Source organism: Pinus tabuliformis, chromosome 2_2 (genome assembly GCF_031772625.1).
Source record: "Pinus tabuliformis cultivar Carrire ecotype Pingquan chromosome 2_2, CPIR1, whole genome shotgun sequence".
NCBI classification, from domain to species: domain Eukaryota; kingdom Viridiplantae; phylum Streptophyta; class Pinopsida; order Pinales; family Pinaceae; genus Pinus; species Pinus tabuliformis.
In genome coordinates, this window is record NC_142300.1 from 1,290,812,554 (window position 1) to 1,290,835,974 (window position 23,421).

The 23,421-nt window shown below is 41.1% G+C and overlaps 1 protein-coding gene across 1 annotated transcript; it reads right to left on the bottom strand.

Moving 5' to 3' along the window:
* Nucleotides 1-1,995: 1,995 nt before the first annotated feature.
* LOC149198207 (uncharacterized) lies at nt 1,996-2,610 on the bottom strand (the record flags this gene model as incomplete). The annotated part of the gene is made up of 1 exon (XM_089408953.1): nt 1,996-2,610. A coding segment is annotated over one exon (615 nt), but the record flags the coding sequence as incomplete, so codon positions are not given.
* Nucleotides 2,611-23,421: the final 20,811 nt, after the last annotated feature.

The window sequence follows — 23,421 nt, forward strand, 5'->3', positions numbered from 1 at the left end:
ATAAGCTTACAAATGAAGAAATTTGATCCCTCTCAACTCATGTTAAACCTATGGTTAAAATGCATATGTTATGTAATTTCTCTTACATTCAAAAAGACAACTTAAACAATAAATAATTATGCATTGCTTTTTGCACTCTAAAATAAATTTACACATGAAGAAATTGGATCCCTCTCAACTCATTTAAAATCTCTGAATAAAATAGATCTATACTAGTTCCATTATAAAATTTGAATCCTCTCCATATTATCAGATTCACACAATGTATTTTCTGATATATTTACGGTGCACCTACCCTTAAAAATAATATATATGATCCCTCCCTCGTTTCTTTTAGTGACAAACATATACAAGACTATGGTTGAAACAAATCTTTATATTCTTTTTCATCCTTTTGCGGAGTGTTACAGGTCTTGGTTAACCATAACGAGGCATTATGGCCTGTGTGACACCATTGTTCTTTTCACTATGTTATTATTCTTACAAATACTAGTCTGTAGCGCCAAGTAGTATGAAATAATGGAAACTTTAATTCAGGTGGATGACGAGGTTGAATGCGCTTTCGTGTAGTGAATAGCACATCGTTGAGTGTTGGAAGCAGATGAGTGCCTGTGTTGGAGAGACACCTCAACATCAGCCACTGACTATGTGGTTTAACTAAGAAATTCCAATGACATTCCAAGTCAACCTTTGAGAGAGTTTTGATCCTCTCAGCCTTCTTTTTCGATGATTCTTTCCATGCTCTAGTCAAAAATTTTACATCGGGTAAAGTATCCTCAGGGCAGTCCAATATCAGGTTAGCCTGTAATAGGCTCTCACTAATTGATTCTGTGATATTATTTGAAATGTCTCTGGCATTGAAGATTTTCATTTTTGCTGAATTTTTCTTATTTGGACTGACCTGCTAAGAGAAATACAAGGATAAGAAGAAACTTTCTAACTCAGAGAGAATAGCCAATTTCATATGAATCTATGTCTTTTATGAGAAAAATCTTATGATATCGTTTCATAATAATGAAACCATTAATAACTTCGAAGTCATAAATTCATTACATTTTGCCATTAAATGGTAAAACGTGGACTCACATGGGCTTTAGTACACATCAACATATTGGAGGATTTTATCGGAGAAATCTTATGGTTATATCGTTGAAACATGCGACATTCTCATCCTCCGATAGGCTTTTAGAGTGTAACGACTAAAAATGTAGGCGGGAGGAGGTCACTTGGAGGAAGTACCTTTTACAAATACGATTCTCAAACCAATATCCGAAAATCCGAAAATGAAGCACTGAGGTAGGAGCGATCTTCTGGAGCAAGATAAACACCAACTGATCCAGGTGGATGTTGGTGGCCACCCACCTATCCCATTTGGACCCCCACAACTGTCTCTTTCAGTTTTTCTGTTTCCTTAATTATAGCACAGTTTACTATTTTTAGCAGTTTTTTGTGTCCTAAACTTCCGGAGCTGTTTTGAGGCCCTAAACGACGTTCTTTGGGAAATCCACCCAGCAATTTTTCTGTCTAAAAATCATCTTTTCCGTCGTAGTCCTCGGAGAGATCTTTCCAATAGGCTATCATGCGCGTCAAAACCAACTTACCCAAAAACGGGGCCCACAATTTGGCTTTTCATCTTCTAGGGTTAGGTTTTGGAATGCGAAGGGTTTTCCATTGTTTCTCAACAATAAATAGGCCCTCGAGCCTCATTGTAACATAGTTTGAAACAGTTCAGAGGCATGTAGCCGACAAATCTCTTCCGAGAGATAAGCTACCATCGCCCTAGCTGGGTTATTTCTATTTGTAAGCATATTTCAGTATTTTACTGTAATGAAATGAAGTATTATTTCCACTGCATCTTTGTTTTTATGGTTATCGCATCTCTGTATTTATGGTTATCTCTGTAATCTATTGCGTTCCTGCTTAAATACGGATCACCAACACCGTACAATAGACCATTATTGTGTGTTCTACTATGGCTAAAACCATGAATTTTGATTATTGCGGCACATTTGCTAGATGTGGATTGTATGATGCCAACAAAGAATGGGGAACACTATCTACTCCATTAAAAACCTCCATATGATCTTTATTATTTGTGGAGGTAGTAGACTCATTATCTAGATTTAGCCTGTCATAATCCAGGATTGAATGTGGATCATGCTCCACTCTATTTAGCATTTGTGTATATTTAGTCTGGCCTCGAATGCTTTGGATAGCTGCAATCAACAACTTATCTCCAACAATCATTTTTACATTCCTTATGATGGTTTCTTTGCCAATTTTTCCTACCTTGTACTGAGCATAGAGGTGTTCCAATGTATTCATATAAGCCGGAGGCAGAGACTTTATTATGAGCAAGAACAACCTTGGAATCGACATGCTGGCAACGCTAGGAATTCGCATTAATCCTTTTGCAGGTTCCTGCATCTTGCATTTTCTTCCTTCAACTGAAGCTGAAGAAGGGTGCATGTCATAAACAGAACCCTGGCGAGCAAATTCAACATCCTCCAGAGAGCTGCTGAAACTTTTGGGTACACCACAAATGCCTTGCTTTGCTTTCGATTCAGCCCAGCATTCATGCATTTGATGGGGAACCTTAAAGCTCACAATTTACTGTGAAAGATTGTGCATGGTTCATTGGTATCTTTCTATGAAGACTGTAATTTGGTATGGGTATGTTGGCTCACATATATGATGCATGGTTGGTGCGTGGCTACTATTTAAATCATTGAAACATATAAAGTCAAATTACAACGTTATTTTGGAGATAATTGCAGAAATATATCAGATTTTTTTGACTATTTTGGGCCCGGCTCCACTTCTATCTCTTGGGATTTATTTCTAGTTGAAATCATTTGAGGTCTTCATTTTTGCTTAGATAATGGCCATAATCAATAATTTTTTAGAGCTATTGAGCACATTAATGTTGTCTACTGTGTTGGGTTGTGTTATATTCTTTCCACGGAGTTAATAGGGGGTTTGAAGGGCACGAAAATTTTGTTTTTGGACCATATGTTAGGTTGGGCGGACCCACCTATGGTTTTGTGCATGATTTTCGCACATGTTTTTTGGACGCGAAGGTTTTTGGTCCATGGTATTGGATGCTTCGGCATGTATAAATATGTATTGTAACATTGAAAGGAACATAATGAAAAATCAAGCTGGTAGTCCCGGTTTTGGGATCCAGGGAAAAATCTCTGTGCATATGTGTTTTATGGGTTATGCTCTCGCATTGTTTATTTTCTTTGTTTAAGAATTCGTATGCAGGTAATTTCTGTACAGGGTTAAAACCTACATTTGGTATCAGAGTTGTTTTGGCTTCAAGAGGACGCCTTTGTTGCTGAGGGGTTTCGCTTGGGCCTGTGGTAGACCTTGTTTAGTGGGAGATCTGCGAGATCGATTCTGGTAGTGAAAGAAGATGGCGAGCAGTGGAAAGATAGAGATTTAGAAGTTCAATGGTCAGAATTTTGAGTTGTGGAAACTCAAGATGGAGGATCTGTTGGTGGATAAAGATCAGTGGATCGAGGTAGATCCGGGTACTAAACCATGGGGGAGTGACCGATGAAGAATGGAAGAAGTTGGATCGGAAGGCAAAGAGAACAATACGATTGTGTGTCTCGGATTCAGTATTGCTGAATGTATCAGGGGAAGCTACGGCAAAGGCTTTGTGGGTCAAGTTAGGGACTTTGTACCAATCTAAGTCTCTGGTGAATAAACTGTTCCTGCGGAAAAAGCTGTATAACCTGAGGATGAAAGATGGAGACTCGGTGACAGAGCATATGAATGCGTTTAATACTGTGGTAAGTCAGTTATTATCTGTTGATAATAAAATTTCAGATGAAGATAAGTGCATCAGTCTGTTGTGTTCTCTACCCGATTCATGGGATAGTCTGGTTATTACAATAGGTAGCAATGCAACTGCTTTGCAGTTTGATGAAATAGTCTCAGCCTTGCTGACGGAGGAGATAAGACGGAAAAATATGGACAACCAGAATGGTGATGCCTTGTCTGTACGAGGACGGTCCCAGAACAGAAACAAAAATAAGTCATCGAGTGGGAGATCTAAATCTAGAGGGAGATCTAAATCTCCAGGAAAACCCACAAAGGTGGTGTGCTAGAAATGCGGAAAGGAAGGGCACTTCAGAAGGGATTGTAAATCTAAAGCTCCTGATAAAGGAAAGGGATCTGATGATGCTCCTTCTGCAGAGGCGAAAACCAGCACAGATGAAGGTGGGGATGTGTACTTGGCTTCTTCAAGTACACATGTAGATCATGATGCATGGTTGATTGCCTCAGGTGCATCCTTTCACTTCACTCCCCATAGAGAGTGGTATTGCGAGTATGAGAAATACGATGGTGGTGATATCTTCTTAGGAGATGATAGGAAGGCTAGAATCATTGGTCGAGGAAAAGTAAAGTTGAAGTTGCAAGGTGGAAGGGTTAGAACACTTCCGGGTGTTCTACATATTCCTGCATTGGCCAGAAATCTGATTTCTGTAAGCAAGTTGGATGATGCAGGTGTAAAGACGGTGTTCGAGAAAGATACCTGCAAGATGGTTCAAGGAGCACTGATATTAATGCGGGGAGTTCGGATTGGAACTCTGTACAAGCTGCAAGGTAGCACTATTGTTGATGGGTGCAATAGTTCTATGGTTCCTGAAAATGGAGTAGAGAATCTAGTGGTCTCTGGAGAGAAGACCATGTTGTGGCATCAAAGGCTTGGACATATTGGAGAGAAGGGCCTTCGAATACTTCATGGTAAAGGTATGGTAGAAGGTATGAATAATAGCTCTCTGGATTTTGATTTCTATGAAAATTGTGTATATGGGAAGCAGAATCGGGTGAGTTTCCCCTCTGGTGGTAAGAGGACGAAACAGATATTAGAGCATGTGCACAGTGATGTGTTTGGACCTGTGAAGGTTCCATCACTGGGTAAGTCTATGTACTATGTATCATTCATAGATGACTTCTCAAGGAATACATGGATATATTTTCTTAAGAAGAAATCTGAAGTCTTTGACAGGTTTAAAGAATTTAAGGTTCTAGTGGAAAATCAGATAGAGAAGAAGATAAAGGTGCTGAGGATAGATAATGGTGGAGAATTTTGCAGCAAGGAATTTGAATAATTTTGTAAGAAGTGTGGTATAGCAAGGCAGGAGACTACTCTATATACACCTCAGCAAAATGGAGTCGCAGAAAGAATGAACAAGACGTTGATGGAAAGGGCAAGAAGCATGCTCAGTGGTGCCAGGTTAGGACAAGAGTTCTGGGCAGAGGCGGTGGATATTGCATGTTACCTGATCAACAGATCACCTTCATCAGCGTTGGAGGATAAGACTCCACAAGAAGTATGGACTGGTAAGAAACCCTCTCTTTCACATCTAAGGGTATTTGGTTGTGATGCATATGTACATGTTCCAAAGGAGAAAGGAACCAAGTTGGATAGTAAATCTGAAAAGTGCATCTTTATTGGGTATAAGGATGGTTTAAAGGGTTATAAGCTTTGGAACGCAGTCACACGGAAGGTTGTGTACAGCCGAGATGTGTTGTTCAGAGAGGTAAAAGATGTTATTCAACATGAAGTCCAACCAAAGGAACTTGAGGATATAGAGTTTGAGCCAAAGGAGGAAGAATCAAACTCTGCAGCAGAGGAGGAATCAGAAGATGAAGAGCCACAAACTCCGGCTGTGGGAAGATCAGTTCGAGAAAGAAGGCAGCCAGAAAGGTATATTCCATCTGCTTTCAGTTCAAATTTTGCTTTGTCTGTTACTGATGGTGATCCCAGAACTGTGAAGGAAGCAGTGGATTCAGAGGATGGAAAACTCTGGAAAGAGGCCATGGTCGATGAAATGGCATCTTTGCACAAAAATGAGGCTTGGGATCTGGTGGAGTTGCCGACAGGAAGGAAACCCATTGGCAGCAAATGGGTGTTCAAGAAGAAGACAAATGCAGAAGGAAAGGTGGAGAAATACAAAGCTCGGTTGGTAGCAAAAGGTTATTCCCAGGTGCTGGGAATTGATTTTGGTGATATTTTTTCTCCTGTTGCCAAGGTAACTTCTATTAGATTACTTTTATCTGTTGCTACTGCTTTTGATTTTGAGGTAGAACAGATGGATGTGAAGACAACATTTCTTCACGGGGATTTGGAAGAGGAAATCTACATGAAGCAACCTGAAGGCTTTGTGGTGAAGGGTAAGAAAGAACTGGTATGCAAGTTAAAGAATTCTTTGTATGGGTTAAAACAGTCACCAAGGATGTGGTATCAGAAATTTGATACATTTATACGGGGACTTGGCTTCAACAGAAGCAAAGCAGATCATTGTGTGTATTTTAAATTAATTGGTGACCATATTATTTATCTGGTCTTGTATGTGGATGATATGTTGCTGGTTGGTAATGACAAAGAAATTATCCAGGATTTGAAGACCCAATTGTCCTCCAAATTCGACATGAAAGATCTTGGTGCTGCAAACTATATTTTGGGCATGGAAATCAAAAGAGATCGGTCAAAGAGGAAGCTCTGGTTAAACCAGAGGAAGTATGTCGAGACAATATTCTAGAGGTTTAATATGCAGGATAGTAAACCGGTGAAGGTTCCTATTCCTGTAGGTGTGAGGTTATCTGCTGAACAGTGTCCCAAGACACAAGAAGAGGAAGAGGACATGTCCCGTGTTCCATATGCAAGTGCAGTGGGTAGCCTGATGTATGCAATGGTCTGTACTAGACCAGACATTGCACATGCAGTGGGAGTATTGAGCAAGTTTATGTCAAAACCTGGGAAGGAGCACTGGACAACAGTGAAGCGGGTTTTTCAGGTATTTGCGTGGCACTAGTGATTATCGTTTGTGCTACCAAGGAAGACCAGGATTGGACAGAGTGTTGGATATTCATGGCTTTGTTGATGCAGGCTGGGCTGGAGATCTGGATAAGAGAAGATCTACAAGTGGGTATGTGTTTAACCTATTTGGAGGTGCAGTCAGTTGGATGAGTAAGAAACAATCTGTAGTGGCACTATCAACTATAGAGGCAGAATACATGGCAGCCACTCATGCAAGCAAGGAAGCAGTTTGGTTGCAGAGATTGTGTTCAAGTATGGGGTTATGTTGTGGCCAGCAACACCCCCCCCTTATTCAATTAATTATCAACCATGATACTGAATGAATGGGGACCCTTAGTTAATTTTTAGGAAAAGCAAGAGTTTCTTTTTGAAGTTACAATCATACGCTTACAAAAAGCCTCTTAGATATTTTTAAGCCTAAGACTATGATAAAGAGAAAACCTTTAAGGTCGCATTGCAAAAGGATAGGAAACACCTTCATCTCCTTTTTTATGCGCACCACCCTCGTGTTAATAATGACATCGCATCGCAAAACAGTAATGCTCATAAAGAAAAACTTAAAGATTCGCCGATCTGCGATAACGCCGATCGCTAGATTGCATATCGTAGAAATGAGCCAGGCAAGATTTGGTAAACATCAAATTTCTGCGATCTGTGATATTGCGATCGCTGCGATGCCACATCCATGCGACTTGAGATGATGCGATTAGCGATCGCGCGACATGCAAGGTTACGTCAGCAAATCATAAATCACTTCGGTACGAATCCTTCGGGCGTGCCATTCAAAGAAAAACCACTTACTATAATCTGACCTGAAATCATCCGTTTTTAATGATAGTAAATGAATTAGTTGTTAGTTATTAAATGGATTAAAGATGCGTGCCTTGGTAGAGATTTGCTTCACGTAAGGTGGCATATTTGATATTTAAAACTCTCCCATCACCTTTCTGGATCAGTCATTTCCATTTCACTCGTAATCTGCAGGAACAAAGTGCTAAGACGACTCAGACAGAAACTCAAAGAAAAATGGGAAAGAAAAATAAAACTCAAAGCTCCGAAGCAAGGGAGAAGACCAAGGAGATGGTGCCCCTGTACACAGACACAGCCTGTAACAAAGATGCAGGGATATCAACATGGGAAGGCATGTACAGGCTACTAGAGGAAGAAAAGCCTAGAATAAGGAAGGTGACTACTGTCGCGGGTGCACCAGGCTCTTCTGAGGCGTCCTTGGAGGACCTAGCATGTTCATTCCTTCACAGAATAGCGGCAAGACCCAAAATTCTACCATACACAGATATGATCAAGTGGATACTGGATGATGCGGAATTAAAAAACAGACAATTCAAAGTTCATGGACATGGGCTCGTGGGATCATTTGCTGCGCAAGATTTGAATCTTATGTATCATCTTCCTGAACTGCAAGCGACCTATAATGCACAATTTGTTAAGAAGTTCGCGACGGAGAATCCAGATCTATCAGACACCACTAAAGAATGGTCTAGAAGAGACGAGCCGCTAGAAAAGGATAAAAACGGTATGTACAGCACTGGTTCCCTCACCTCTCCATATTGTTTTGCTGCGGCCATGCTCTGTAGGTTATTTGGGATGTCGGATATCAACAAGTTTTCATCTGAATGGCTGCCATTAATTGATGCTGCCACTAACGCCAACATCCTAGATTGGGCCAAAATCCTTTTTGATACTCTATACACGGCTGTTCTCAATTACCGGTCTAAGAGATCCTTGTCTCAAAGGGTCTATCCAACTTTTTATCTGTCTGCCTATATTATGGATTCTATTTGTCTTGTATCTGAATTCCCTATTATGGGATGGAAATGGACTACCCAAGACCCATTGCCCATCCATGTTTATCATAAGGTCTTATGGGATTCCCAGTTTACCCCTCACTTTTACCATATTTGCCATGGGCTTATTTTGCCCCTATATAGAATGATATATGATAAGGACCCCCCAAGGTGCTCTCCCAAGGCCCAAATTGACATCATCCCCATCGCGAGATGGCTTGGGGAAGAATGGTTTACTTACATTAGATTTTTTGGAAGCACTGTACCTCCACATGTCCTACCCCTATATGTCCCTGATAAACTTTTGGTCCGGGAAATCGCTTATCAAACTTGTTCTGAAGGCGGCCTGAACAAAGACCTAAAGGACAAGAAGAAGGCCATACGGCCTCAATTTCCCGTAACTTGTGGGGCCTTCTCTTTGTTCGATGTAGGACACACTTTTGGCGAAGTGGAGAATGTGACATTTCTTCAATTATTTAAGTTCCCAGCGAGGCCATTCGACCCAAATGATGTGGCCCAAGAATTCACAATGAACGTCAAGATAAGAGTGTTCTCTGGAAAGAAAGATCCATTTGATGATCTGTTTCAGAGTAAAAGTTCGCTCAAAGAAATTTTGCGGGAAGCTCAGTCGAGGTTGTCTCCAGATGACCTCCAAAAATTCACGTTATACAGAGAAAGAAGGCTGGCCAGTATTCCACTAGAGAGGCTGCGACTACCTACTAGAGAACCAACTCCAAGCATCAGCCTCAGTGAAAACTCCAGCACTTCCAGATCTGTCCAACGCCGTGCAAGAAGTATCTGAGCATCCTGAAGATTCTGTTCATGACTAAGGAAAAAACGAAGAAACAACCAAAGACACAGCTCAGTCAAGTGCAATGTCTCAGCAGCAAGTTATCGCCTCACCACCAAGAGATGTCCCCCCTCCTGTCATCGAAGCACCACTTGTCACGAAAGAGCTAGATAAAGAGTGGGAAACCTTCAATGAATTGATCAATATTGAAGGGAAAGTCCCGAAAACACCTGTGAATAATACACAAGTGGTGCAAGAAGTCGTTTCGACCATGTTCAGTAGTGCCACAGAAGCTGAACACCTTCCTATCACTCCAACCTCAGAACTTCTACTTAACGTAGAAGAAATTCCCCCACTGGATGTATTCTATAGTCCCCAACACAAAGCAGTTGTAAGGAGATAGAGAAAGAAAAGAAAGCTTGAAAATATACTGTCTCAAGAGGCTGAACATTTGGACGTCTTATGGAAAGACCCCAATAATAATCCGACTGAAAATCTTACGAAGCTGTCTCAGATTGCAGGAGTGTATGCTTCTGCAACTATTGATAAGGCCTCTAAAGTTCAGCAACTATTTAAGGAACAAGAAAATCATATACAACTGCTACAACAACAGTTGCAACAAGCCAACACAAACACTGAAGCTTCCAGACAGCTTGAAAAGCTACAGGAAGACTTTCAATGGATGCAGATAGGCTATCAAAGGAGTCTCGAAGAAAAAGAAAAACAATTGCAGACTTTGCATGAAACCCATAAAGAGGAGCCTAAGCTGGCAGAGTTTATCTCAGAATCTATCGGCTTGAACGAGCAACTACTGCAGCAACAGGAAGAGTTGGGACGTAAAATATCACAGTGGAGTCACTATTGTGCGTTGAGCGACAAAATCACCAGTCAAGTGGTGGATTTGTGGAGTGACTATGATCAGAACGATAAGAGGGTGACAGAATATTTGACTTGGCAAGATGATGAGGAAGGGAAAAGAGCAGGTGCACCCAGGATTAATGAGAATCATAAAGAGTTGCTCTTTAATAAATGGGATGATCAAATCACGCGGGTGGAGCAAGCAGCAGAGACAACAGCGACACAGGCAAGCATTCTTATCGACCATGTAAATGAGAATTTATACAGGGCAAATTTAATTGCAGAGACCACCCCGGGGTACCTACCAAACAAGTTGCAACTGGAAACAAAATGGAGGCAGAAAGCACAGGCAAAAGGGAAGGCAATCCAAGCATTGGTCAGGCTGAATTGGGAATGTTACTGGACGTATTTGGTTAAACCGCACAACCAATGGATGACGGTAAAATGCATTACAAACGCAGCCGAGAAGTTAGCGCCAACTCTAGTAGATGCCGTTTTCGCAGCCCAACTCAGCGCAGAAATCAGTCAGCCGACTCTTCTCAAGCCTACGCTGGACACTTGCAACTTTAAATACCAAGCTCATAAGTGATTTCATTTAGAATGTTGTTTTTTCTCTTTTAACTAGATTAGAAAAAGGATGGTCATTTGAAAACCGTATCCTAAAATTTTGTAATGATACTATTATTAGAATTAGGAAGTAGTATTTTAACCCTTCTCATTGCATTGGAGGAGGGTCCAGAAATTTGTCAAAAACTTGTCCTCGGAACATGCACTTCTGGACCCTCAGAGGAGGTTTTGATGAATGGAAGGATCGAGATTTATTTATGTTTGCATTTTAATGTCTGCTACTGATGTTGCACTTCTGTACTCTTAGTAGGCGTTATAAGTAACTAGAGATAAATCATTATTGCTTGAGGTTTGTGAGTGAAAATTAGTCACAAATGGTACTTTTATCTCTTGACGAATTTCTGCTTATATTCTTAGAGTGATATGCAGTTTTAGTTGTTTATATGTTGATGTATGAATGTCTGGGTTACCATTTGGCACTTCTGTACGGTGGAATCATTTGTTTGTGCTTGACATATGAATAACTTATTATGCGATATGCTGTTCACAATTGTTTTGCCTAACTTTTTATGCAGAATGGTTCATCTTAATTGGTTTATATTCTTATGATAGCTGAATGATCTTTATTACCAGTTATTGTTCGAAATCTTTTTAGATCGCATAATAGAAGAGATATATCCCGGGTTAGCGTAGATTAGATGTGTTGTTTTCATTAGATTACAATAGCATAGAGTCAGTTTACAAGTTAGATTTAAGTTAGCTCTAAAATACTTCTAGAATCAGCATAATCAAACTCTACACACACACATCCTTTAGATTGGGAAGCTGGTCCCATTATCCCCAGTCGGACCCGCTACACCAAACGGGCAAGGAGCCGCCAACCAGGTTCCGGACCGGGTGGGTATCCCCCTTGTTGTTGACCCGATTTTGTGGCCAGCAACACCCCCCCCCCTTATTCAATTAATTATCAACCATGATACTGAATGAATGGGGACCCTTAGTTAATTTTTAGGAAAAGCAAGAGTTTCTTTTTGAAGTTACAATCATACGCTTAGAAAAAGCCTCTTAGATATTTTTAAGCCTAAGACTATGATAAAGAGAAAACCTTTAAGGTCGCATTGCAAAAGGATAGGAAACACCTTCATCTCCTTTTTTATGCGCACCACCCTCATGTTAATAATGACATCGCATCGCAAAATAGTAATGCTCATAAAGAAAAACTTAAAGATTCGCCGATCTGCGATAACGCCGATCGCTAGATCGCATATCGCAGAAATGAGCTAGGCAAGATTTGGTAAACATCAAATTTCTGCGATCTGCGATATTGCGATCGCTGCGATGCCACATCCATGAGACTTGCGATGATGCGATTAGCGATCGCGCGACATGCGAGGTTACGTTAGCAAATCATAAATCACTTCGGTACGAATCCTTCGGGCGCGCCATTCAAAGAAAAACCACTTACTATAATCTGACCCGAAATCATGCATTTTTAATGATAGTAAATGAATTAGTTGTCAGTTATTAAATGGATTAAAGACGCGTGCCTTGGTAGAGATTTGCTTCACGTAAGGTGGCATATTTGATTTATCTGTTGCATTTAAAACTCTCCCATCACCTTTCTGGATCAGTCATTTCCATTTCACTCGTAATCTGCAGGAACAAAGTGCTAAGACGACTCAGACAGAAACTCAAAGAGAAATGGGAAAGAAAAATAAAGCTCAAAGCTCCGAAGCGAGGGAGAAGACCAAGGAGATGGCGCCCCTGTACACAGACACAGCCTGTAACAAAGACGCAGGGATATCAACATGGGAAGGCATGTACAGGCTGCTAGAGGAAGAAAAGCCTAGAATAATGAAGGTGACTGCTGTCGTGGGTGCACCGCGCTCTTCTGAGGCGTCCTTGGAGGACCTAGCATGTTCATTCCTTCACAGAATAGAGGCAAGACCCAAAATTCTACCATACACAGATATGATCAAGTGGATACTGGATGATGCAGAATTAAAAAACAAACAATTCAAAGTTCATGGACATGGGCTCGTGGGATCGTTTGCTGCGCAAGGTTTGAAGCTTATGTATCATCTTCCTGAACCGCAAGTGACCTATAATGCACAATTTGTTAAGAAGTTCACGGCAGAGAATCCAGATCTATCAGACACCACTAAAGAATGGTCTAGAAGAGACGAGCTGCTAAAAAAGGATAAAAACGGTATGTACAGCACTGGTTCCCTCACCTCTCCATATTATTTTGCTGCGGCCATGCTCTGTAGGTTATTTGGGATGCCAGATATCAAAAAGTTTTCATCTGAATGGCTGCCATTAATTGATGCTGCCACTAACGCCGACATCCTAGATTGGGCCAAAATCCTTTCTGATACTCTATACACGGCTGTTCTCAATTACCGGTCTAAGAGATCCTTGTCTCAAAGGGTCTATCCTCCTTTTTATCTGTCTGCCTATATTATGGATCCTGTTTGTCTTGTATCTAAATTCCCTATTATGGGTTGGAAATGGGCTACCCAAGACCTATTTCCCGTCCATGTTTATCATAAGGTCTTATGGGATTCCTAGTTTACCCCTCACTTTTACCAGATTTGCCATGGGCTTATTTTTCCCCTATATAGAACGATATATGATAAGGACCCCCCAAGGTGCTCTCCCAAGGCCCAAATTGACATCATCCCCATCGCGAGATGGTTTGGGGAAGAATGGTTTACTTACATTAGAGTTTTTGGAAGCACTGTACCTCCACATGTCCTACCCCTATATGTCCCTGATAAACTTTTGGCCCGGGAAATCGCTTATCAAACTTGTTTTGAAGGCGGCCTGACCAAAGACCTAAAGGACAAGAAGAAGGTCATATGGCCTCAATTTCCCGTAACTTGTGGGGCCTTCTCTTTGTTCGATGTAGGACACGCTTTTGGCGAAGTGGAGAATGTGACGTGTCTTCAATTATTTAAGTTCCCAGTGAGGCCATTCGACCCAAATGATGTGGCCCAAGAATTCACAACGAATGTCAAGATAAGAGTGTTCTCTGGAAAGAAAGATCCATTTGATGATCTGTTTCAGAGTAAAAGTTCGCTCAAAGAAATTTTGCAGGAAGCTCAGTCGAGGTTGTCTCCAGATGACCTCCAAAAATTCACGTTATACATAGAAAGAAAGCTGGCCAGTATTCCACTAGAGAGGCTGCGACTACCTACTAGAGAACCAACTCCAAGCATCAGCCTCAGTGAAAACTCCAGCACTTCCAGATCTAAGTCCAACGCTGCGCAAGAAGTATCTGAGCATCCTGAAGAGTCTATTCACGACCAAGGAAAAAATGAAGAAACAACCAAAGACACAGCTCAGTCAAGTGCAATGTCTTAGCAGCAAGTTATCGCCTCACCACCAAGAGATGTCCCCCCTCCTGTCATCGAAGCACCACTTGTCACGACAGAGCTAGATAAAGAGTGGGGAACCTTCAATGAATTGATCAATATTGAAGGGAAAGTCCCGAAAACACCTGTGAATAATACACAGGTGGTGCAAGAAGTCGTTTCGACCATGGTCAGTAGTGCCACAGAAGCTGAACACCTTCCTATAGCTCCAACCTCAGAACTTCTACTTAACGTAGAAGAAATTCCCCCACTGGATGTATTCTATAGTCCCCAACACAAAGCAGTTGTAAGGAGACAGAGAAAGAAAAGAAAGCTTGAAAATACACTGTCTCAAGAGGCTGAACATTTGGACATCTTATGGAAAGACCCCAATAATAATCCGACTGAAAATCTTACGAAGTTGCCTCAGATTGCAGGAGCGTATGCTTCTGCAACTATTGATAAGGCCTCTGAAGTTCAGAAAGTATTAAAGGAACAAGAAAATCATATACAACTGCTACAACAACAGTTGCAACAAGCCAACGCGAACACTGAAGCTTCCAGACAGCTTGAAAAGCTACAGGAAGACTTTCAACGGATGTAGATAGGCTATCAAAGGAGTCTCGAAGAAAAAGAAAAACAATTGCAGACTTTGCAAGAAACGCATAAAGATGAGCCTAACCTGGCAGAGTTTATCTCAGAATCTATTGGCTTGAATGAGCAACTACTACAGCAACAGGAAGAGTTGGGACGTAAAATATCATAGTGGAGTCACTATTGTGCGCTGAGCAACAAAATCACGAGTCAAGTGGTGGATTTGCGGAGTGACTATGATTAGAACGACAAGAGGGTGACAGAATATTTGACTTGGCAAGATGATGAGGAAGGGAAAAGAGCAGGTTGTTGGCATTATGATTCAAGTGTTGTCCTTGATGGCAACTCACTCAGAGGTTGGTACAGGTGCTCAGAGGTTGGTACAGGTGATGGCAACTTAATCAGAGGACAGATCTTAGTACAGCATGCCAAGAAAGTTCATACACGCAGGTTCGTTAAGCCCAAGTCGCGTATACAAGCAGGTTCACTATATACCAAGTCGCGTATACGCAGGTTCTCTATATATCAAGTCGCGTGTACACGCAGGTTGGCTTCAGTAAAAGAGCGTGTATGTGGAAAAGTACCTTTGGTCCGTGGCGGTTAGTCCTTGGAAGTTGTGCCTATGGTTTCGGACCATGGTGTCTCGACGGGCATGTCGATCCCACGTTTTGAGGTTGATGGTATTGTGTTACTATGGTTTTGGACCATGGTATTGTGAAGTACCTAAGGCTATATAAGGAGAAGATCATTAGGCAAAGGAGCAAGCATTGTGTGTCTGACGAAGTGAGAAGATCTGGTATTACTGTTTATCTGTTCGGGACGCTTGGCAAGGGTCGGATCTGACAGCGAAGGCATAAGAAACTATTTCTAGATCTGCACGCGGGTTGCCTTTGGTGAAAGCGCGTATACACGCGGTTTTGGTACAGTGAAGTAGCGTATGCATAATAAGATTTGATATTTCAGGTTGCTGCTGTTTCTGGTGGTTGTTGCAGAGTTCTGGGCTCTGGTTTGGGTTCTGTGTTCTTGATGACAGGGTTTCAGTGATTCAGTATTGGGTTGTTTAATGAATTATGATGCAAGTATAAGTTGATGATTGTATTGCAGTAATGTTTGTTTTGTACTCTTGGATCCAGTCTGAAAATTGATGAAACGTGGTCCCTGAAGGAAAGAAGGTTGTAGGGTCAGCACCTACGTACTAGTAAATGGATCGGCTAGTACAAGAGCTGAGGGGGTTGTAGCTCCCTTCCAAAAGTAGTTAAAAACGAGAGAGGGTTGTAGCCCTCTACAGGTTGTAGCCTGCGTGCTGGTAAAGGACTGCACCAGTACATTGTAAAAGAAGTTTCTTATTAAAGAAGAAAGAGACAAATTGCAGCAGGTGGTTTTCACCCACATTGGGTTTCCACCTTATATCATGGTGTTCATGTGTGTGGATTTTGTGTGATGATCTGTTCTGTTATACTGCACCTGTTTACTGTTAATATGGTTAATAATGATCTGATGCATTTACTGAAGATAAGCTAATTGAATCATAAGATTTCTGGATATACGCTAGTTGATTTAGACACAGTAGCGTGTACACGCGGGTTCACTTAACTGAAGTAGCGTATATGTTTTTGAGTATGAAATTGAAAAGTTTTATCTGATCTGATAATACTGATTCAACCCCCCCCCCCCCTCTCAGTATTATTTCCAACACAGGTGCACCCAGGATTAATGAAAATCATAAAGAGTTGCTCTTTAATAAATGGGACGATCAAATCACGCGGGCGGAGCAAGCAGCAGAGACAACAGCGACACAGGCAAGCATTCTTATCGACTGTGTAAATGAGAATTTACACAGGGAAAATTTAATTGCAGAGACCACCCCGGGGTACCTACCAAACAAGTTGCAACTGGAAACAGAATGGAGGCAGAAAGCACAGGCAAAAGGGAAGGCAATCCAAGCATTGGTCAGGCTGAATTGGGAATGTTACTGGACGTATTTGGTTAAACCGCATAGCCAATGGATGACGGTGAAATGCATTACAAACGCAGCCGAGAAGTTAGCGCCAGCTCTCGTAGATGCTGTTTTCGCAGCCCAGCTCATCGCAGAAATCAGTCAGCCGACTCTTCTCAAGCCTATGCTGGACACTTGCAACTTTAAAGACCAAGCTCATAAGTGATTTCATTTAGAATGTTGTTTTTTCTCTTTTAATTAGATTAGAAAAAGGACGGTCATTTGAAAACCGTATCCTAAAATTTTGTAATGATACTATTATTAGAATTAGGAAGTAGTATTTTAACCCTTCTCATTGCATTGGAGAAGGGTCCAGAAATTTGTCAAAAACTTGTCCTCGGAACATGCACTTCTGCACCCTCAGAGGAGGTTTTGATGAATGGAAGGATCGATATTTATTTATGTTTGCATTTTAATGTCTACTACTGATGTTGCACTTCTGTACTCTTAGTAGGCGTTAGAAGTAAGTAGAGATAAATCAATATTGCTTGAGGTTTGTGAGTGAAAATTAGTCATAAATGGTACTTTTATCTCTTGACGAATTTTTGCTTATATTCTTAGAGTGATATGCAGTTTTAGTTGTTTATATGTTGATGTATGAATGTCTGGGTTACCATTTGGCACTTCTGTACGGTGGAATCATTTGTTTGTGCTCGACATATGAATAACTTATTATGCGATATGCTGTTCACAACTGTTTTGCCTAACTTTTTATGCAGAATGGTTCATCTTAATTGTTTTATATTCTTATGATAGCTGAATGATCTTTATTACCAGTTATTGTTCGAAATCTTTTTAGATCGCATAATAGAAGAGATATATCCCGGGTTAGCGTAGATTAGATGTGTTGTTTTCATTAGATTATAATAGCATAGAGTCAATTTACAAGTTAGATTTAAGTTAGCTCTAAAATACTTCTAGAATCAGCATAATCAAACTCTACACACACACATACTTTAGATTGGGAAGCTGGTCCCATTATCCCCAGTCAGATCCGCTACACCAAACGGGCAAGGAGCTGCCAACCAGGTTCCGGACCGGGTGGGTATTCCCCTTGTTGTTGACCCGATTTTAGGGCCCTCAACAGGTTAGTACCGGGAGTTATAAGAATAGATTGTGACAGCCAAAGTGCAATTTTCTTGGCAAAGAACCTTGCTTATCATTCAAAGACAAAGCACATTGATGTTCAGTATCACTTTGTGAGGGATATGATAGAAGACAGAAAGGTGTTGCTGGTAAAGGTGGACACTTTGAAGAATACTGCAGATGCATTGACAAAATTTGTGAGCTCTGAGAAGTTCTCTTTGTGTAGAGAAGCAATGGGAATCTCAGGGCTGAAAAATGACTAAGCTCTCCTGCGACCCCCTGTGGAAAGAAAACAACAAGTGGGAGATTGTTGGGTTGTGTTATATTCTTTCCACGTAGTTAATAGGGGGTTTGAATGGCACCCATCACCGCACTTTATGGGGTCCGGGGCAGCGCCCTGGAAAATTTTGGTTTTGGACCATATGTTAGGTTGGGCGAACCCACCTATGGTTTTGTGCATGATTTTCGCACATGTTTTTTGGACGCGAAGGTTTTTGGTCCATGGTATTGGATGCTTCGGCATGTATAAATATGTATTGTAACATTGAAAGGAACATAATGAAAAATCAAGCTGGTAGTCCCGGTTTTGGGATCCAGGGAAAAATCCCTGTGCATATGTGTTTTATGGGTTATGCTCTCGCATTGTTTATTTTCTTTTTTTAAGAATTCGTATGCAGGTAATTTCTGTACAGGGTTAAAACCTACATACTGTTGAAGACACGGTGAAGGTCAACAAAGACACTCTCTTTGACATCCAAACCTATCTGCAAAATGCACAGGAAAAAATTGATTTTTTGCAGCTTGAATCTCAGCTACAACAAGCAAAATTACAACAATGGAGTCGTCATTCTGAACCTATTTCCATTCAGAACATTGAGGCAGAAATCCATCAGCAACAAGTCAATAATGTTACAGTTCATTCAGATCTAGTACCCAATGAAGCAACAGTTGTACATGCAGATGCAGAAATTCAGTCTGCACTTCCCAAGTCGGTCATCAGACCTTGGGAAGAGCTTGTCCACAACAAGCACAGAACTGGTCTTGGATATGACAAGGACGTGTCCTTTCATATTCCAGACTACTCCAAACCAATCCAATTTCAAAGTGCTGGATTTCTTCAAGACGATTCATCTTCACCTGCTCTTCATGATAGTTCACCTTCAGCTATTCCAGATTCTGCTCCTCTTCCATAGCAATAGATTGTGAAATGCCAACACTGTGACCGAGTTGGCCATCTGAAATATCACTGTTTTGATCTTCATCCATGTAAGCACTATCATAAAACCAGTCATTCTTCAAACAGATGCTTTAGAAACAAACCTCCTGCAAGAACAAAGATTCATCTTGGATGGATCGCTTCTTGGCAATGGACATCAACAGCTAAGAAGATATTCCAGTCACATGTCAGAACTTGTTCTAGAGTATTGAATAGTCGTGCAGTTGAGTTTTCTCCATCATCTCACCTTGTATATGACAGGGAGGGAAATGATGGTAATCTACAAGCTTCAAAGCCACATCAAGCGAGCCTGAGCCACAACCTGTCATACCAGATTCAAAGTTGTAGCCAGAGACAAAGATGCCCCTGAGCATGCCTTCAGTCGGTGATACTTCTTCAAAGAATTGGGGACACTTCCTCTAGCAGAAGACTTCAGCTTCTTGCTAGTTTCGGAAGAGTTCCAGGGATTGCATTAAGCATTCCAGATTTGTTGGTCATCCTTAAACCATCACAGGTTGAGACTTCGCTTTTCAGGTTGAGGTTCTTCCTTTTATGCGGGGTGAGACCTCCCTTTCATGGTTGAAGGTTTCCCACTTCAAAACATCAGGAGCACTTCCTCTAGCAGAAGACCTGAGCTTCATGCCAGACTTGGAAGAGTTCTGGGAACTGCACTAAGCGTTCCATTGTTGGTCGTCATCCTTAAACCACCTCCCTTTATACCAACATTTCAGAGAGCACATTCAGCCTAGTTCCGCTATGCATTTTTTCACATTTTATATTACAACTCTCTTCTTGGACTCATACATAACCCTTCAGATTAAGGGGGGGAATGTTGGACACCTAATTCAAGGGTTGGTGTGGAAGTTGAACAACCAAAAGGAGTCCAAGAGACCACTTGGAATATGAATACAAGGGTCACACCATGTACTATAAATGTATATCATTTGTTAATAATAAAGGTACTCTCTGTCGTGGCGGAAAAAGTCGTTTGTGCGGACACAACTGACCTCCCTAGGAGTCTAAACTCTCTAGCGACAAACAAGACAAAATGGAGTGATCTTTCTCTAAATATACCTTTTAAAACATGAAAACTACAAGTGTTTAGGCTTACCTTATTCCAAAACGCGGTTGTTGTAGTCCGTCCTTGCCGATCCGGATGAGCTCCTCCTTCAAGTCAATTCCTGCAACCACAAACAATCAAACAATTACCAAGCACTTGCATTTCATATAATAAAACATATATTCAACATGTAGACCAAGGAACACATGAAATAACTCATTAACACAGGCTATTGAGAAAAATAAACCAGTTTGTATTAATAACGAAACAAAGAAACTCTTACAACCTGGCCTTGGTGTTGTGCAAGTTCCTCCCAGGGTCCATCAAGGGTTTTCCTCTACTTTGACAAAGCTCACCCACTTCCAAGTAGAATCAAGCAAAGACAATCTCTCCTCACAAGGTTCTAAATGGGAGTCCTAATTCCTGCAGCATTTACCCAAAGAAAATGTATAGTTCCAACCTCCCCTCCCTCTGGCTCAATGTCTTTATTTATAGTGCTGTAAAGAGGTTATTCAGGTCCACCATCAATGGGATAATCCCCCTCTTTGGGTGGGATAGCTCCCTTATTGATGGGATAAGTTCCCCCTTAATAGAGATACATGAACCAACTGGAGGCGCATCCAATTCATCAAACTGACCTCTAGAAAGTTCTAGAAGTAACCACAAGTAACTTTTTTAAGATGAAACTCGCGCATTTTGCCTTTTACAGAAGGACGCACCTGTCCCTTAACATACAGAGCGTCCAAAGACGCACCTTTTGTGAACATGGTCAGCGTCCCCGCAGGTGAGGCTAGAGAGAACCTGCGACCCCAGAGATAAACATATTTTTTACAAGAATTTCTCTCTTCTTTGAGTTTGAGATGGATAACAGAGGCATAAGACTTGCCTAAGAGGGTAGCATGACTGTTGATTTGAGCCATACTAACTGTAAGTGGTCATGGTGACATTTTTTAGTGTAACAGATTGCCCCCTAAAGTGCGAAGCCTGGAATAGATTTAGGGTTTTGTAATTCTAGGAAGGGTGAAGCGCTTTATCATTTCAAGGATTGTCTCGTGGATGGCCTGGTTGGAACCTGCAATTTTCAACACAAAATACATGGATAAGATTATATCATCACTGAGGTAGGCATTCCCATACTCAGATTCAAAACTTTAACTAATGGACTAACTATTCTGATACAGGAATGATCTTGCAGTACATCATTTTATAGACTTTTGTAGACACAGTATGGACGCAGCCATCTGTTTATGATTAGTCTACATAGACAATGAATACAAAACTCCTCGCAGCCTGGATGGTAGAAACTAGATCCAGGGTCTTCACTTCTACTTCCCGAATTGGTACGATTCTAGCCATGTGATTAAATGATTCAATGTCGAACATGTTAGAAACCACTTGATTACCAGTCGATGATGTAAACTGTTAACAAGCGTGAGAGAAACCACCAGTAATGTCAATGGTTCTCAAAGTACCAAGCACAACCCGTGAAATGTGAATAGATGTTTTGATGTCGAACACTTCACGGAGTCCTTTGATCGAAAGTCAATGATGTAAACTGTCGTCAAAGGCGAGAAACCTGCCATTGATGTATGCAGACTTCAAGGTGCTGTCGATTCCTAAGTCATCTTTCTAGATAATGTGTCGATGTCGATAGAAAGCGACCCGTTGCAGGCAAGCCCGCAACACGAAATCATTGTTCAAGTTGAAGAAATGTTGCTGTAAGGACTGACTCAGGGATGGTCAAATGGATGACAAGTATTTTGCAGATGAAAGTTTTTGCTTGCAGACCTCTTGAACACACAACGACACGACAGATGGCTTGGTGACGAATAACTCAAAGTTAATCCCCGAAACCCAGTTAAAGACTTTCAAAGTGGTTTGGTCAACTGTGAGGTAAAAGATTTCCCAACCCAGGTGAATGAAAAGTGTCGTGTTCAAGAGTGGTAATAAAGTTTCTTTTGAGATAAAAGGTAACAAATAGGCTTATTCTTCTCTTTTTTCCCCCACCATTTCTGGCAAGTACCTCTTTATTTTTAACAAGCTTGAGGAGGATAACATATGCTTGATTATAAGCTCATCCTTCGGACGAGTCCAACCTAGTTTAAATTCGAACCCTAGGAAGGAGTGGTTCGTTCCTGTTTGTAATTGAACAGGTCCTTTACTGTAAAAGTTTAACGAGTCCAGTATAGGAGAAACTCGGCGTTTTTCATTTTTAGAGAGTCTGAAAAAACAAAAGGAAACTCCACGTTGAACTTTTTCGTAAATTTGTGTCCCTCAAGCCCGAAAAAGTATAAAATAATACCTGGGGGAACCGCTTGATCTTGCGACCAAGGAGTACTTTCATAATAGTGTCGTCGACCTGAAAAGTAAAAAGCGATCAAGGACACGTCGTTTTATTTCCTTATCGAGTTTGAAACGACAAAAACCCGGCAATCTTTTCCTGATTTTACGGTCAGAAAAGAGCTAAAAGGGGACCGTCTTTTAATTCCGTTTTAACGAGTGTAAAAGAAACGCTCGGCGATCTTTTCATTTTTTAGGAGTCAGAAAAGGGCTTAAAAGATGACTCTGATATTTTATTTGTGAAAAAATTACAATTTCCCTTGAAATCCCTTTGTCCTGCACAAAAGCGACACATTACTCATACCTGTTTAAAATAGGCAAAAATACATCGAAAAACATCTTTTCATGGTAAAAAACGAACTAATTCATCTAAAAAACCTATAAAAAGACCTTTTACCATATCATTTTTACCGTTTGACTTTGGAGGTTGAAAAAGGAGCTTTTGACAAAAAACTTCCCGTGGTCGCTGCGGAAAATCTGACCGTCGGAATCGAACGCCGTCTCATCCAGGTATTTTACACATCCTACTCTGCATTTCTATCCGTTTAGAATTAATTTTTAGGTCTTAGTTTCATTTTTTGGGGGGGTTTTGGTTTTGAAATGCGCCTCTCGGCGGACGCGGGTGCCCTTCGGGTGACCCGCGTCCCCCGACTTTTTCTCATACGGGAAAATGGTCGGAAGACGCGGCCCGCCTTCAGGCCAGCCGCGTCCGGGCGCCCTGTGCTACAAAGCCGGGGTGCGTCTTCCGAGAAGTGCGCATTTCAAAACCCCAACTCCCTCAAAAAACCACCAAAAATTCCCAAATCAATTTCTAATTGCTATTTTTGATATGCAGGGTATTAATCATGTTAGACTGGAGAGAAAGAGAGCATGTAGAGGAAGATGAAGCTGCAATAAATCACCAACCTTCTCTGG